The 15,552-nt window shown below is 37.5% G+C and overlaps 1 protein-coding gene and 1 long non-coding RNA gene across 8 annotated transcripts in view; one reads left to right on the top strand and one right to left on the bottom strand.

The window, feature by feature from the left end:
- Positions 1–4,292: 4,292 nt before the first annotated feature.
- kat6a (K(lysine) acetyltransferase 6A) overlaps positions 4,293–15,552 on the top strand; it is a 52,586-nt gene continuing 41,326 nt past the window's right edge. For 2 of the 7 annotated variants that reach the window (XM_087251190.1, XM_087251186.1), the window contains exons 1-2: positions 4,293–4,418; positions 6,219–7,534. In XM_087251190.1, coding sequence (XP_087107316.1) covers positions 6,872–7,534 — 663 coding nt within the window. In that variant the 5' untranslated portion in view covers positions 4,293–4,418; positions 6,219–6,871. Of the gene's footprint in view, positions 4,729–4,840; positions 5,149–6,218; positions 7,535–15,552 lie in introns of those variants that run through there. The other 5 variants (XM_087251191.1, XM_087251187.1, XM_087251188.1 and 2 more) reach the window with 4 other exon arrangements.
- Positions 8,851–14,465, bottom strand: LOC147843893 (uncharacterized). Its single transcript, XR_015491023.2, has 2 exons — positions 11,986–14,465; positions 8,851–11,714 (listed from the first exon to the last, which is right to left on the bottom strand). It is a non-coding gene; the product is annotated as an uncharacterized LOC147843893 (long non-coding RNA).

Genomic DNA, 15,552 nt, shown 5'->3' with positions numbered 1-15,552 from the left:
TGAGATGATCGTTTAATTTCTAGATAAACACTGAAGCTTTAACAAAAAAATGCTCTCAAATGGTTTAAATGTGATTTTTTTTGTGTAATCCCATTTAATCCAAACAGACGAGCCGCTAAAAACAGCTTGATTTGTAAACACAGTCTTGACCAAAATAGACTGTTTTTAAATTCTGAATTCAGTTCCTTTATATTAGTTCCTGTTCTTAAAACAACACACCTGCCAGCACCTCTGCATCTGACAGCTTGTGTAAGACCGAAGCGACTGCTTTAGGGCTGCACAATGTATCGTTTCAGCATCAATATCACAATGTGCACATCAGCAATAGTCACATCGCAGGATCTGTAATGTTGAATTATTGACCAGAATTTGAAAAACACATTTAAAAACACTCATGATTTGTGGTGTTTTTGCAACGTTTCATCATAAAGTTACTAAAACATTTATCATTTACATGCATTTTTAATAAATTAATTCAGTTGAAAAATAGGCACAAAATTTAGGCACAAGACACTGCAATACTAACTAAAGATTAATTGCACTCATGGAGGTATTATTTTATATTGATTATTAAATATTGTTAAACTTTCAAAAAATCGTAAAGCACCCTATATTTGATTTGTTCGACAGCATTCTTTGAAAATTATATTTCCATGTCACCAAAATCACCTTCCTTCATCTGAGAAATATCGCTAGGTTTCTAAATATGCTATCCATCTCAAATGCAGAACAGCTAGTTCATGCTTTTATGACTTCTAGGCTGGATTACTGTAATGCTCTGTTTGCTGGCTGCCCATGCAGCATCCTCTATAAATAAACTTCAGCTAGTGCAAAATGCAGCTGCCTGATTTCTTACCAGGCCTAGAATATTATCATATCACCCCAATTTTATCCCCCTCACACTGGCTGCCTGTTAAGTTTCGTATTGATTTTAAAATATTGCTTCTTACCTTTAAAGCCTTAAAAAAATCTTGCTCCTGTTTATCTAACCAACCTTCTGTCTTGCTACAATCCAACCTGTTTTTTAAATCTCAAAACTCAGAGCTTCTGGTAGTACCTAGAATACCAAAGTCTACTGAAGGAGGTTGAGCATTTTCATATATGGCTCCTAAACTCTGCAATAGCCTTCTTGATAATGTTCGAGGCTCAGACACACTCTCTCACTCTCTCAGTTCAAAACTACATTAAAATCCTATTTTTTTAGTAAAGCATAAACACAATGCATCACAAAACGGAATGATGCATGAGTGTGCTCGATGCAGGTGAGTGGGCTTGACAAACCAACTGTAGGATATACTCCTCCTGTCTTAATGCATCAGACGTTTTGTTAGAAACACTCATGTGCTTTACATGTTTATTTATATAACATGCAATTTTTGTTTATATCACTTTGGCTGCACAGAAAGTTTGGCCAGAGGAGAAATGATCACTCCCAACTGTACCTGGTTTCTCTCGAGGTTTTTTTTTTCAACGCAATCACACAGCAATTTATAACTTTTTGATTTAGTGGCTAATTCATATGAATTTGTACGATGTAATTCATACAATTTAGTACGATTTGCTGATTACCCAATGACGGTTGGGGTTAGGGGTGGGGTTGGGTGCCACGCCTCCTTTTTAAAATCGTACATTTTCATTCAACTGAACTTGTACGAATTAGCCACTAAACTGACAAAACATAAAAATCTTACATTCCTCGTGAGATCAGGCTGTTCTTCCTTCACTTTTGTCTATTGGTGAAGTTTGTTACTTGCCGCTGTCGCCACTGGCTTGCTTGGTTGGGACTTGTGGAGCTGTGCATTGATGTATTTGCTCTTTAGTGTTTGGAATTTCAGCAGTGAAAATTAAACCGCACTGAACTGAACTAAACTGAACTACAACTCAGAAAACTGGACTGACACAGTTTCAATTTACTATAATATTCTATATTACACTGCTTTGACACATTCTACATTGTAAGAGCGCTATAGAAATAAAGATGAATTGAGTTGTTTGTGATTGGCTTATTATACTTTATGTAGATGCACGCTCAAAATCACTTTCAAATTCATCCCTGTGAATTCTTTCCAATTAAACATATTTATTTCATCTAGTACAATTGTGTTCAAAAAATTATTTTCAGCTTAGTCTCTATATTTATCAGGAGTCGCCAAAGCAGAATGAACCACCAACTTATCCAGCACATGTTTTACGCAGTGGATGCCCTTCCAACTGCAACCCATCACTGGGAAATAGTCATACACACTCATTCACACACATGCACTAAGGACAATTTAGCGTACCTACGTACCTGTCTGTCTCTCTCTCTCTCTCTCTCTCTCTCTCTCTCTCTCTATATATATATATATATATATATATATATACACACACACACACACATATAAGAATGTAAAATATATACATTTGAAGCAGGCTGTCTGAATATTTTCGATGGCCTTAACTGACACCAGCCAATCTGGAAATAATGCATGCATACAATTTACTGGCCAACATATATTAATGGCAAATGCATTGATTAAACTTTATGGCCATGCATTCCATCACTGTTGGGCTTATTAATGAAAGAATGAATAATTTATTTTATATATTTCAGTAGATAGATTTGAAACACACACACACACACACACACACACACACACATATATATATATATATATATATATATATATATATATATATATATATATATGTGTGTGTGTGTGTGTGTGTGTGTTTTGGGGTTGAATTATTATTTAAATTTAATTTATAGCTGTATTGCACTTGTACAGTGCTCAGCATAATTGAGTACACCCCATTTTGAAAATGAATATTTTTTTCTCAGTGAATAGTATTTTGGTGCATTTAATCAAAACAGATTTATTGAACTGATATATTTATTTTTTTAAAACATTTTAGTCACCAAGAAAAAACAGAAATTGAATACAATTAAATTTAAGCAAAATATTGCAAAAATTGATTAAAACCTACAAAATTCCAACTAAATTTTCAATTTTTTTTTGCTTCTTTTGATTTTTCCTTTTTTTAAATTTATATTTAATATTTTTCTATAAGAAATTTGTTTGTTCTAGTTTCTGGATCATTATCATAAACTATTTTGTTAGATTAGCTTCAGATTTGGCTTCAGTACTGACTAATCTAATGTATGTACACATAATGATGTATAGCTTCCTATTAAAATATGAATTTAAAAGAGAGATTTGTGAGGAATGTCCTTATAAATGCTGAGCACTGTATTCTTTAAATGTCTGTTTCCTTCTCTGACAGACATATTACTTACAGTCTGCATCCATACATAATTACAGGTGATCATCTATGAAAGTCAACAATTAGCTTGTTTGACAGGAAAATTGAAGGAAGCTGTCTGACGTGTTCACTTCATCCCCTACTTAACCGTCATCCCTATACGTGGCTTTAATGTAATAATGCATGTAGTTGGTGAATAATAAAGATAGCAAAATGGAAAGTACTTGTATTACATAATTGCAATTATTCTGCAACAATTACGCGATTCATTACTAGGTTTAAAAATGGTCTAGAGCGTGCCCTGCATAGTGATTATGTATTCATAATATTAATATATTCACGCAGCTCAAACATTACAGCAATTACAACGCAGCTACATCATATCATAAATATTCCATTAATGAGTACTGATGGCAACGGATCCGCATTTCCCGAGTGGGTGTTCAATTGAAAACATGTCTCGCGTGGAGCACCGAAGGGAAAGGTGTGTGGGTCACCTGTCATCACACACACACACACACAGCACTGCGGGAAATTTACATAATCCTCTCTAGTAGTGACTCTCGCAGGCATTGTTTATGTAGCGCGTCCCCGCTCCCAAAATCAAAACATTTGCTTTGTCACGAGCGCTAATATATTTTGTGTAACGGAGGGGGGAAACGGCGGAACGACCACGCAAAAACCCCGACGTGAGGTGCGGAGGGGCCGTCTTTGATCTTTAAATACCCTCTAACATTAAAACCACACACACTCCATCGCTTTGATTTCTCTCGCCACCGCCGAGGCGTGCCTGCAACATTCAGACGTTCCCTAAGCGTGCCACATCGCCTTTTCTTTTTTTGCGCTTTACCATCTGTCCCTTTCTTCCATTTCACGCAGAAGCAACGGACATTCGCCCTTCAGATGTGTGCAGCCGTATCCCCCCCTCTCTCTCCTCCCGCTGCAGTCCCTTTCTTATCCCAAGCCTCTCCCTCTCCAACTCGGACTCGCACCATGCAGACGCTCCCTAGCGCCGACTGTTTCCCCCCTCCCCCACCAGCATAGCTCCTGTTTCACTCAAAGATGGCGTCAGCTCTGGAGCCACTGCTCTCTGGCTGCATTTTTCGGGCTTGTTGTTGTCTGTGTTTCGAGCGCTTTCTGGCACCTTCTTCTCAGCCGCTCGAGCTGAAATTCCGGTGAGTAGCGCGCGATTGCGTGGAGCATACGAAATGTTTTGGGCTCACGAGCCCGAACTGGACTCGTGGTTCTGTCTTTCAGGGAAGGAGCGGGAGAAGGTAGAGGGAACGGGGGGGTACGCGGAGATGAAGGGGGAGGGTGGGGGTGAGCTCGCCGAGGCCTAACTACTTCCCTCACGGGCCTCGTCTCCTCCGCCACCGCTGCTACCACTACCACCGCAAGCGCTCTGCTTGGGTAGGGAGGGTGGTTTACTGTAAGCGGGAAGGAAGTGGAGAAGGAAAATGGTGGAGGAGCAGCCGAACATCTCGCGTAAGGATTGTTTTGTCAAGCGCTTATCCGAGGCAGAGATTGAGGCCCGCGCGCGGCCGTGTCAAACGTTGGCGCGAGGGAAGGAAGGAAGGAATCTTGGCGTTCTTTTTTTAACGGCTAGGCGCGCTAACCGCGGTAGCCACGGGTTACGTGCATTGTGTTTTCAGTTAGGCCTCAACGTTTCTTAACGGAAAATAACGCTGGGAATGTCTTAAAAATGCAATTTTCCGATTGTTATGGTGTGGAGTCTCAGCCTCTGAGATGAATGGAGGAAACATTGTCCTTATACTAAGCTGCACGTTGCCTGTGTTTTGGAGCTAACAACATCCGCTCGCTACTCTGCTTTCGGAACTTCAAAGTTTACATTGTGCTGAATGGAAAATATGTCTGAATATCGTTCAGTAGAGCGTATGTATACAAGTGTGTAGCCTCGTACAGACTGCTGTTTCTAGCTTTGTTTACGTTTTTTACGTCCGAACCTCGTTGCTTGTGTTGTTTACTATTAGCCATGTGTTGACATTTATTACGTGCTTTCCTTTCTCTTGCGGTTTGACATGTGATTATCACTTTATTATAGATAATTCCTGAGTGGCCAACTGTTAAAGATGTTGTGAAAGTGTTTTACTTCAGTTAGATTTAATCATAACAGACATTTGCTTTACGCCATTTAGATTCGTGTATACATGAATGAATTCTCGCCTCAGTCATTTAATTGTAAGATATGTTTATGACTGCAGATCTGCAGTTTCAGGAAATAATGTATTTTAGTGCGTTTACAACTGTTCATGATGCCTCTCTTGTTTTGTTTAAATTTAGTTACACTTTATTTTAAGTTATGTTACTTAGTACTACTATATGATTATACAATAACAACAGCAACACTATAAAGCACTTGTAGTTTTAAGGCTTCAATGTTGTTTAGAATGAGTTGCTTGTAAATGTTTATAATGTTACCTAATTTCGCTTTGAATATTTGCCTATGCTGCTAAATTTTATTGTATGAATGCAAAACTTGTCATACATACATGGGCTCTCTATAAATGTAGTCTATAACTACCGTGAACTAACATTAAAATGAAGAGTGTTGTATAAAATACAGCTGATATACATTCAGTTGATAAAACTAAACATAACACACACAAAAAAACACATCTCGATGTTGAACATCTCTCCTCAATAACAGTGAATGTGTTTTATAATACAACATGAACATGTTTGTTCGCATTACATTTACTATACTTATGGAGGTGTCCTCAAGACTCAATATAAATGGGACCTAAACTTTTCTTAGGAGGACTGTGAAGTTGTAGTTCCCTTTCTTTGTGTGGCAGATGCAGAATATATTTCGCCGTTATTGTGGGCTGACTATTTTTGTAGAAGTGTTTTGTGTGCTGGATGATTAATATACATGAGTGTTCGATAGTACGGCTGGTTGCAATGTGTTATGTGTATTTTTTCAGACTCTAAACCTTTTATGTTTTTTTGTGCAGGTTGCAGGAGCTGTTGAAGAAGACTCAGTAGGAAGATGGTCAGCCTGTGTTGCTTCCTGGAGTGAGGGATCTGTTCTGGACCACATTTTTCAACAGTGCTAAGAGGATCCACAAGGAAGGAGCAGACTGCTGCACAATATTTTCACTCTTGTATTTCCCAAAAGGAAGAAACAGAACATTTGTAAAAGTGCCGCCATTTTTCCAAGCAAAGATGCTCCATCTAAACGGATAACGCTAGCGTTTGGAATTGAGGATTCTACCTGATTGACTGTTTTCGGCGGACAAGACCGTATTTAAGACTATTGCAAGTTTGTTTTCTCTTGGAGTGCTTGCTGTGTCTGCCTGTTGCATACCTCACCTCTTTGCTTTGGTGTGGCAATCCTTCAGGACGAAGGGTCACTGGGTTGGTGGATCTGTTCCGGGTTGGGGGGGGGGATTTAGGGAGCCTATGCTATGGTGATCAGCTCCCTTTCTAACAGCCCCTGCTCAGGCACAGAGAGACTTACTACACCTCCCCGGGACAAAGGATAGTCTCCTGAAATAAGAGAGAGGAGGAGGAGGACAACGAGGCAGCGCCAGGGCTGAGGCCGCTGGGTGCTCCCTACCGGTTGTGAGAGTGTGCTAGGCCTCGGCTTAGCAGTATTAAAGCAACCATGGTGAAGCTGGCTAACCCGCTGTACACTACCTGGATTTTGGAAGCCATCAAGAAGGTAAAAAAGCAAAAGCAGCGGCCGTCCGAAGAACGTATTTGCAATGCGGTGTCAATGTCCCATGGGCTTGACCGCAAGACGGTCTTGGAGCACCTTGAGCTCAGTGTTAAAGATGGTTCCATACTCAAGGTGTCCAACAAGGGGCTCAACTCCTACAAGGACCCTGACAACCCTGGACGTTTATCATTCCCAAAACCCAGGGCGGGAGGAGGAGGAGGAGGTTGTGGCAGTGGTGGTGGTGGCGGCGGTGGTGGTGGTTCCAGCACCTCCAGCTCCAGCAAAAAGCCAGGTCTGGACTGGAACAAACTCATCAAGCGTTCTCTGGAGGGGCTTCATGAACCTGGAGGATCATCTCTGAAGAGCATTGAACGCTTTCTAAAATGCCAGGCAGATGTTGCAGGTTATCTGTCTGGCAGTGGCTCGATGGGGCCAGGCATTTTCCACCAGCAACTCCGGCTGGCTCTCAAGCGGGCCTGCTCCCATGGACGGGTGGTTAAACAGGGACCTCTTTTTCGGCTGGTAAGCAGGAGTTCTCACGATGGCACGGGCTGCGTGTCTCTGGATTCTCTTCCTCCTGTGCGACTGCTGCCCCACGAACAAGACCGGGTGAGTTGCAGAAACTCTTAGCATTATGTTGGTTGTGTAGTGCACAAAGCAAACTTTCAGTTTCTTATTCTGATGACCTGTATTTACATATTTCACTTCTGTTTCAAGTACCGGCTCTGAGCCATGACACGATTTAAGTAAGCAAACAGCTGTTTTTTACTGTTTCTAAAATGTCCAGAAAGAAGTGAGACAAGGTCAACATCATGCACGTTTCTTTAGAGTGCAGCTGATGGATTCTGGAGGTAAAAAGTTTGCAGATGTTTAGGAATCGATTAAGCACCTTAAAAGGTAGTTTTGAGGGAGTTGTTAAACGATGGTATTCTCATGTTAAGGAGGTTTCAACTTTAATTGCTTGTTATGTTATTATGATAATGCTTTGCGGATAGTTCACCCAAAAATGAATTTACTCACTGTTTACGCAATATCTGCAGGGTCTTAAAGTCTTAAATCTGAAAAGCTAAATTTAAGGCCTTAAAAGTTTTAAATTTACTGAAATACTCTGTTGTAGGTCTTAAATCATTTTTTAACAGGTCTTCATTTTCCTTTCTTCATGTATGTCTACCCAATCTGGTCATCACCCATACAATCACCAACAATCCATCTCAACAAAACTTTTTGTTTAAAAAAAAAACTGTTTATTTAAAATCTATATTTTTTATTTACCATATTAATTTATTTATTTTCCTTACAATAACGTTTGTTTAAAAGTTTTCTATGTATTTATTGACGTGACCTATATTTTTTAATTATTAAATTATTATTGTTATTATTTTTATTGTTGTTTTATTAAATGTATTAAATTATAATCAGTTTGACAGGGCAACTGAATGTCTTAGGGTAAGCCCTGTATTTGTCTAAAATTTCCTTCCTAAAGGTCCTAAAAATGTCTTAATCCTAAATTTAACTTGGTGAAACCGTCAGAAACCATGTTACTAAGCGTGCAGTGTTTTCTGTCGAATACAAGATATTTTACTGAAGGCTATAAACCTGTAACCATTGACATCTGTCGTAGAAACTAGGGTTGTTGCGATACCATTAATTAATCTTACGATACTTTACCATATTGTTAGACCAGCTGAAGTATCACGATACCAAGTAGTATTGCGATACTGTAATTCATAACTCAAATTAAAAAGAAAATCTTCATTTTTTAGACTTATCAGTAGGGCCAGACGGAATCTGCAGACATTTTTTGCTATTTCTGCGCAAAATTTTGTTCAAATTATGCAGAATGTTTTTGGGAGTATCATAACTAAAACTTTATTATATGAAACAAAAGTAATATATTTTAAACTTTTTGATGTTTATAATCCAAATCCAATTAGATCCACTTTATTTGGTAAACAAAGCAAGTCTCTCATATAATATCTCTACTAAATGCCAGAAAATTTGACAAACTATATTGTAAATAAATCATATAAATATTTTCATATTAGTCAATAATGTTACTGAAATGAATTTAAATACTGAATAAATATTAATTTACACACATTTACACAAGTAAATAAACAGAATCAATGATGGGCGGCTACAAATCTGCAGAATTCTGCGCGCGCAGATTTCGTGGGCCTACTCATCAGGTAACAATCCAAAGTAACATTTCACTCTAAATTGTTATTTTAAAGAGATTATCGCGGAGACTGTAGATACTAAATCATATTAACAGGAACAGAAATTAACCGATTCGCATGCGAGTTTGAACTGAAGCGTTCGAAAACGTGTAATTGGCTACCCTAAAAGGTGGGAAGTCTACACAGTTTTGGAACCTTAAAGGGCTCCATAGACTTTTAAAAGTATGTGCAGTTACGTGACTTTTCCACGTGCAACATTATCTATTGTATTTAAACCAATAATGACGATACTAACGATTACAAACTACAGTGGCACTGCCAGTATTTTGGAGCCAAAGTATTATGAAACTACCACAGTACCAGTAAACCATGCAAGCCTACACTATAAATCCCAATAAGTTAACGTTTGAAGAAACTGATTTTAACAAACCATTTGAGTTCAAAAACTAATCCTAATGAGTACTGTGAACTTAATCTATTTGAGTAAATGAAGCAATTTGAGCACAGTAAAACCCAATAAGTTAAGGCAAGTCAAACTGTTTGAGGAAACCGATTTCAACAAGCCATTTGAGTAAAAAAAACTAATCTACAGTATATGAGTACTGTGAACTTACTCCATTTAAGGTGAAGTAATAAGGTATTTAATTAACTCAATACCTTCAACACTGAGTTCAAAATTATTTTCAAATGAGTAGAATTAACTTTCAGTACATTTTGAGTTAACTACACTCATGACTGTTGGGTTTTACAGTGTAGTAGAAACAAAAGGATTTCAGCTGGGAAAAGTAAAGGGTGAGTCAATGATGACTGGTTTTTCAGTTTTGGGTGGAATATCTCTAAGAGTAGACTTTTGGCAAAAAAAAAAAGAAAACGGTCCCAAAGAACTATTTACCTATTTATTGTTTTTGCAATGTATGATTGAATTAAAGTTTTCCCGCTTACTAGGTCTTGTACCTTTGTATTTTTGCTTAGCAAAGTTGCAAAGTTTGTAATGCTGTGATTCACATTGTAGCGGGGTAGATTTGTTGCAGCCAGTGCTACTGAAAAGGTAGAGGGGCACTGGTTCAGTCTTTTAGACATTGATATGTTTTGACGACATCCTAATTGATTTGATAAGATTCAAAGATTGTCCAGGATAGGGGTAGAATCTCAAAATACAACAGTTGCCAGTCTGAAATGCCTTGTGTTTAAGAGAAAACATGGCAGAGATGGTCAAGAATGAGAGGTCATGTGAGTTTTGCTTCCTGTCGAGGCTGCCAGCTGCAAGATGTGGGAGATATGGAGGAGAAGACAACATGTGAGTGCATTAGAGGGCATGTGTTTGGAAATGAAAGAACAAGGTTTGCATGTTAGACAGATGGGAAAGGTGAGATGAAAGTTGTTTTTTGGAACCCTGGCAAAAGAGATCCACACATGCTGATATACTCTATACTATTCTGTATGAGATGGAGTGAGGAATGAAGAGAGATATAGAGGCTGAACTGCAGACAAACAGGCGGCAAGAGCAGCACAATACACACCCACTTTTTTGTAACCTGATAAATAGCAGCTCTGCCTTTATGCTCCCCAGAGGCTAAACACACACGCATTCACACTCACCCACCCCTCCTATCACATCTGATATGGGTCACATCCATGATGGGCACTGCAGGGTGTTGGCTGTCAGAAGGATGCCATGCTAAATTTGAGCTTGGTTTGTGGCTGTACAGGTCTGTGTTTTGATTGGGGGAACCTGATGTGGAAGTTGTTGCATGCTACCAAAGTTCTCAATGTGTGTTGTGTCTGGCTGGGGAATTAAGGCTTCCACAAGTGGCCTGAAAGCACATGACCCCTCCAGGCATCTGTAGTTCAGCAAAAGGCTTAGAATTTACTACTGGCTTGTTTTGTGTTGGATCATTGTAGTGACGCCAAGTTTCCTTTTTAGGATGTACTGGATTTCACAATTGTTTTAAATCAAGCATTGCAGGGAAGGTAGTGAACACATGGCTTTAACTGTTGATTTAATTAATGATTATAATGTGAAGCATTTTTACACACATGCTTGTTTTTAAGCTAAAGTTTGATGCTGTTGTCGTTTGTTTTTTCAGGGTACGTGTTGTCTGTTTTGATTTTGTCCTCTATTGCAAATATTATTGCCAAGCAAATATTTTTCAAAAATAGTTTTATTACCTTTTCCTTGTAGGTTTAATTTTAAAAGGTTTAAAATTGCAACTCTAAAATATAATTTGCTATATTATTCTCTCAATCTGTAAAATGTTATACTTCCTATTAGGGCGGCATGATATAGGAAAAACTGACTTTGGGTGATTGTGATATTTTGTTTTTCTGCAATATACATTGCTATATAAATATAATTTTACAAAAGATGGCCTAAATAACTTTACTTGTAAACAATTCATACATCTGCATAAAACATAATAAACAATTTGCAAGCATAACATTGTGTTTCATGCTTTTCTGTCCAAGAAGAAAAATTCAACATTTATCAAACAACATTGTATTGTCTTCATTGTTTGAATATTAAATTCAATTTAGCGTTCAGTCGAATTCCTTGGTTTAGATTTGCTTGATATCTTCCTTAAGGGTGCTTTCACACCAAGACGTTTGTTCTGGAACCTGCCGCATTTCCCCAGTTAGCGCGTTTCGTTTGGCTTATGTGAAGACGGCAATCACGCTCTGATCAGCACCAAAACAATTGGTTCGAGATCGCCTGAATGAGGTGGTCTCAGCTCGATTGAAACGAACTCTGGAGCGGATTGATTGTAGTGAGAAAGCAAAACAATCTGAACCAGGTTATATCATCGTGTATTATGGATAAGTAATATGCATGTATTGCTATATAAAGTAGGGCTGCTCGATTTTGGGAAAAATCATAATCACGATTATTTTGGTCATAATTGTAATTACGATTATTCCAAACGATTATTAGTTGAAGTCAAAATTATTTGTACTCCTGAGAATTTTTTTAAAATAAATATTTCCCAATTGATGTTTTACAGAGCAAGGAATAACAGTATTTCCTCTAATATTTTCTCTTTAAAGGTCAATATTATTAGCCCCTTTAGGCAATATATATTTTTGATTGTCTGCAGAAGAAACTACTGTTATATAATGACTTGCCTGATTACCTTAATTAAGCTTTTGAATCACACTTTGAACTTAAATGTTTGTATTTAAAAAAATATCTACTAAAATATTATGAGCTGTCATCATAGCAAAGATGAAATTAATCGGTTATTAGAAATGAATCGGTTGCTAATATTCAGGAGGGCTAATAATTCTGACTTCAACTGCAAAGGAAAGAGAAATTAATACAATAGAATAAAAATATGAAACAAACTGTGCCTTTAGCATCTTCACCGTAAGTAAAACACTTTAGCTACAAAAGTTTTCAGTCAAGAGCAAAGAGGGATTTTCTCGTTGTTTTATTAATCATAATAAAACAGGCGGCAGCTGTGCTCTGTCACTTTAATGGTTTCTCTTTCATTTGTCTTCTGATCCTCAACTCGTTTGTTTATTATGAGGGTTAGTATGAATAATCACTAAAGACCGCGTTTTGACACCTATTTGAACATTAAAGCGCTCAGGTTAATGACTTTAGATGTGTGTGCTCTCTGCTCGTCGCAATGTGCGAATGAGACCAAGTGCTGACCGCATGCTTCTGACTGTCTGCGCGCCACACACACATTAGCATGCAGTCTTTCGCGCTTTTAAGAGCAACAAGTGAGGACAACTGGACAGGGGACGGTAAATAATGGAATAATCGTTTATCTCAATTAATGGTTTTTCATAATCGTTAGAAGCCATAATCGAAATCGGATATTCGATTAATTGCACAGCCCTAATATGAAGAGAGAAATATGAGTAGGGAAGGATGTCATTCCTACTAGTAAATGTCCTTTTCATGTCAAATACGAAAGTGAAAGCATGTGAACTATTAATGAGAGCTGTTTATTTGTTAATAAAATTGACCGAACAGCAGTCTTAGTTTATCTGTTATTTCTCTCTATAATGTAAAGCCTAAAATGCATAATTCTAGCCTACAGCTCTCTATAAGAAAGTCTTACCTTTAGTTTATTCCTGGTGATGATGTCTGCGGGTGACTGTCACCATTTAAAATCAAAGTGCAGCTTTTCGCTTGTATTGTCTTATTGCTTAGTGTCATAAATTAAAATAAGATTTCTGACAGCTGAGCGGGACTCAGCAAAATAAACCATGTTAATCTGACCAATGTGAGGAGAGATTACTCGCACATTACTTGTTTCAACCTTTTTGGTCCGTTTAGAAACTTTGTCGTGTGAATGCGAACCGCACCAAGTACAAAGAGCAACATTGTAACAATACTAATCCCTGTTTCGGAACAAGAGAATCGATCCACAGGTGTGAAAGCACCCTAAAATCCAGATCCTACGATATGACTATTGTAAATGCGCGCATTGCGATGTCGATGCTAAATGATATGTTGTGCAGCCCTACTTCATATTCAGTTATTGTATTATTCAAAAAAGTAATTGTATTTCATTGGTTGAAGTTATGTTTTTTAAATGCAGAACTAATTATTAAAATTTTTTTTTTATGTTTTTAAACTGATTTTAAAGTAACAGTTTTTTTGAATATAGACTATTTCACATGTCCCCTAGGCTGTGTGTGAAACATGATTGTTAGAAAAGTGCATTCTATATAGTATGAATGCGAGTAGAATAAATGTCATTTGACATCACATGCTCTACCCACATCAGTTACTTCACTCTCATTCATGAATTCTCTCGTGTGGCATCATAGAATAGTGTATTGTCCATTGAATACTCACTTCAGAATCTCACTGGAAGTAGTAGGACATCTGGTTACTTCTCGCTTACTGTTTTTTGAATACTATGAATTTGAACTCAGCATGGACTGCTAAAAGATTCTGACGGTATGATAACCTTGCATAAAAATATCACGGTTTTATGATTTCACTGTATTATGTTTACTGCTCTAAAATATGTTCTTTTTAAATGTCAGGGTATAAAAACAAACAAAAAAAACTAAAAATTTTTAACTTTTTAAAGAAACTTTAACAGTAAATGTCAGGCTAAGTAATTCATATGAATAATTGACTTCTGCTGTCTTCATTAGTTTCAAAAACACAGATTTATTTACAGTTTAAAGCGCCATCTTTGGATATCTTTTCTGCTGGAGATACTGTTGTCCTAAAAACTAATAGGAATGGTATAGCAGAAAATTTTAACCGTATTAAAAACTTCAAACTGTGGTACATCTTGAAAACTGTTATCGTTCCATGCCTAATTTGAACATACTACTCTGCTTGCATACTGTTTCTAACATCCTATACAGTATGAAAGTATTCAATTTCAGACAAAACACTGACAGTTAAACAGTTGAATTTGGCGATTTTTGAAACCATTCAGTCAATCTCCTGGTCTGGTGGGAGAAATTTTAACTTAGTTTAGCATAGAAAATACTTCAAAAAAAGTTTTGATAATTTTTCTTTTTAAAACCTTGACCCCTTTGTAGTTACAACATGTACTAAGGCCAACAGAAAAAGACTTATTTTCTAGGCTGATATGGCGAGGAACTATACTCTCATTCTGGTGTAATAATCAAGGAACTTTTCTGCCATACTATGGCGGCAGTAGGCACAATGATATTAGATTAAAGTTCCTAGCCATATCAACCTATTTCCCCCCAAAATTGAAGTGTTTCTTTAAGGCTTTAAACACTGGCATGTTTGGTTTAATTAGAAACAAGCTCATGTGTAATTGCTTAGTGTGGTTTTGTTAAATAAGTGTGCTTATTTTAAAACGCTGCCATCTACACTCTGGTATGCCCCTAAAAAGCAGACTAAGACGCCTGAAGAGATGCGTCTCTGTTTACTTCTGAACAATCTCAGGAGCAGGTCAGTTGATATATGAATGAAACCAGGATCGAAGATGTCTAAATGATCCCAAAACTGCATGTGATGTAACAAGAAATGACTCCAAGGACAAAATACTCTAGCATAACCGGTTCTTTTTGTCATAGGTGCCTTGTCGGTAAATAAGATACATTTAAAAATGACGAGTAACAGCCTTTGATTACAAAAAGTCTGTTTTGCAGTTCTGAATTGACTTGTAATTAAAGTTAACTTATAGTGTTAACATTGTAGAGCATTTCACACACAAGGAACACCGTCCTTGCTTTTTACACAGCCTGAACCTTTTATTTTTAGGTTAATTTCAATTCAGTTTTATACGGCTTAATTCTTGGCATCTTGGGCCTGTTTTTCTCTCCGAGTTAAGCTTTTATTGCAGTAATTATCATTTGAGGTCATTGAATTAGCTGTGATGCAGCTGTTTTCAGCTTTGATTTTATGCTTAGACTTGGAAGAATGCTTTTGTTTTCACACAAGCTGGTTTGTGTTTGTCTGAGTTTCTGGCTGTCAGTGATGCTGTTCCCTGCTTGACC

This window comes from Danio rerio, chromosome 5, assembly GCF_052040795.2.
Source record: "Danio rerio strain M-AB ecotype USA chromosome 5, GRCz13ab, whole genome shotgun sequence".
Taxonomy (NCBI): Eukaryota; Metazoa; Chordata; class Actinopteri; order Cypriniformes; family Danionidae; genus Danio; species Danio rerio.
The sequence above is the reverse complement of the archived record's forward strand: the minus strand, read 5'-3'. Positions and strand labels throughout refer to the sequence as shown.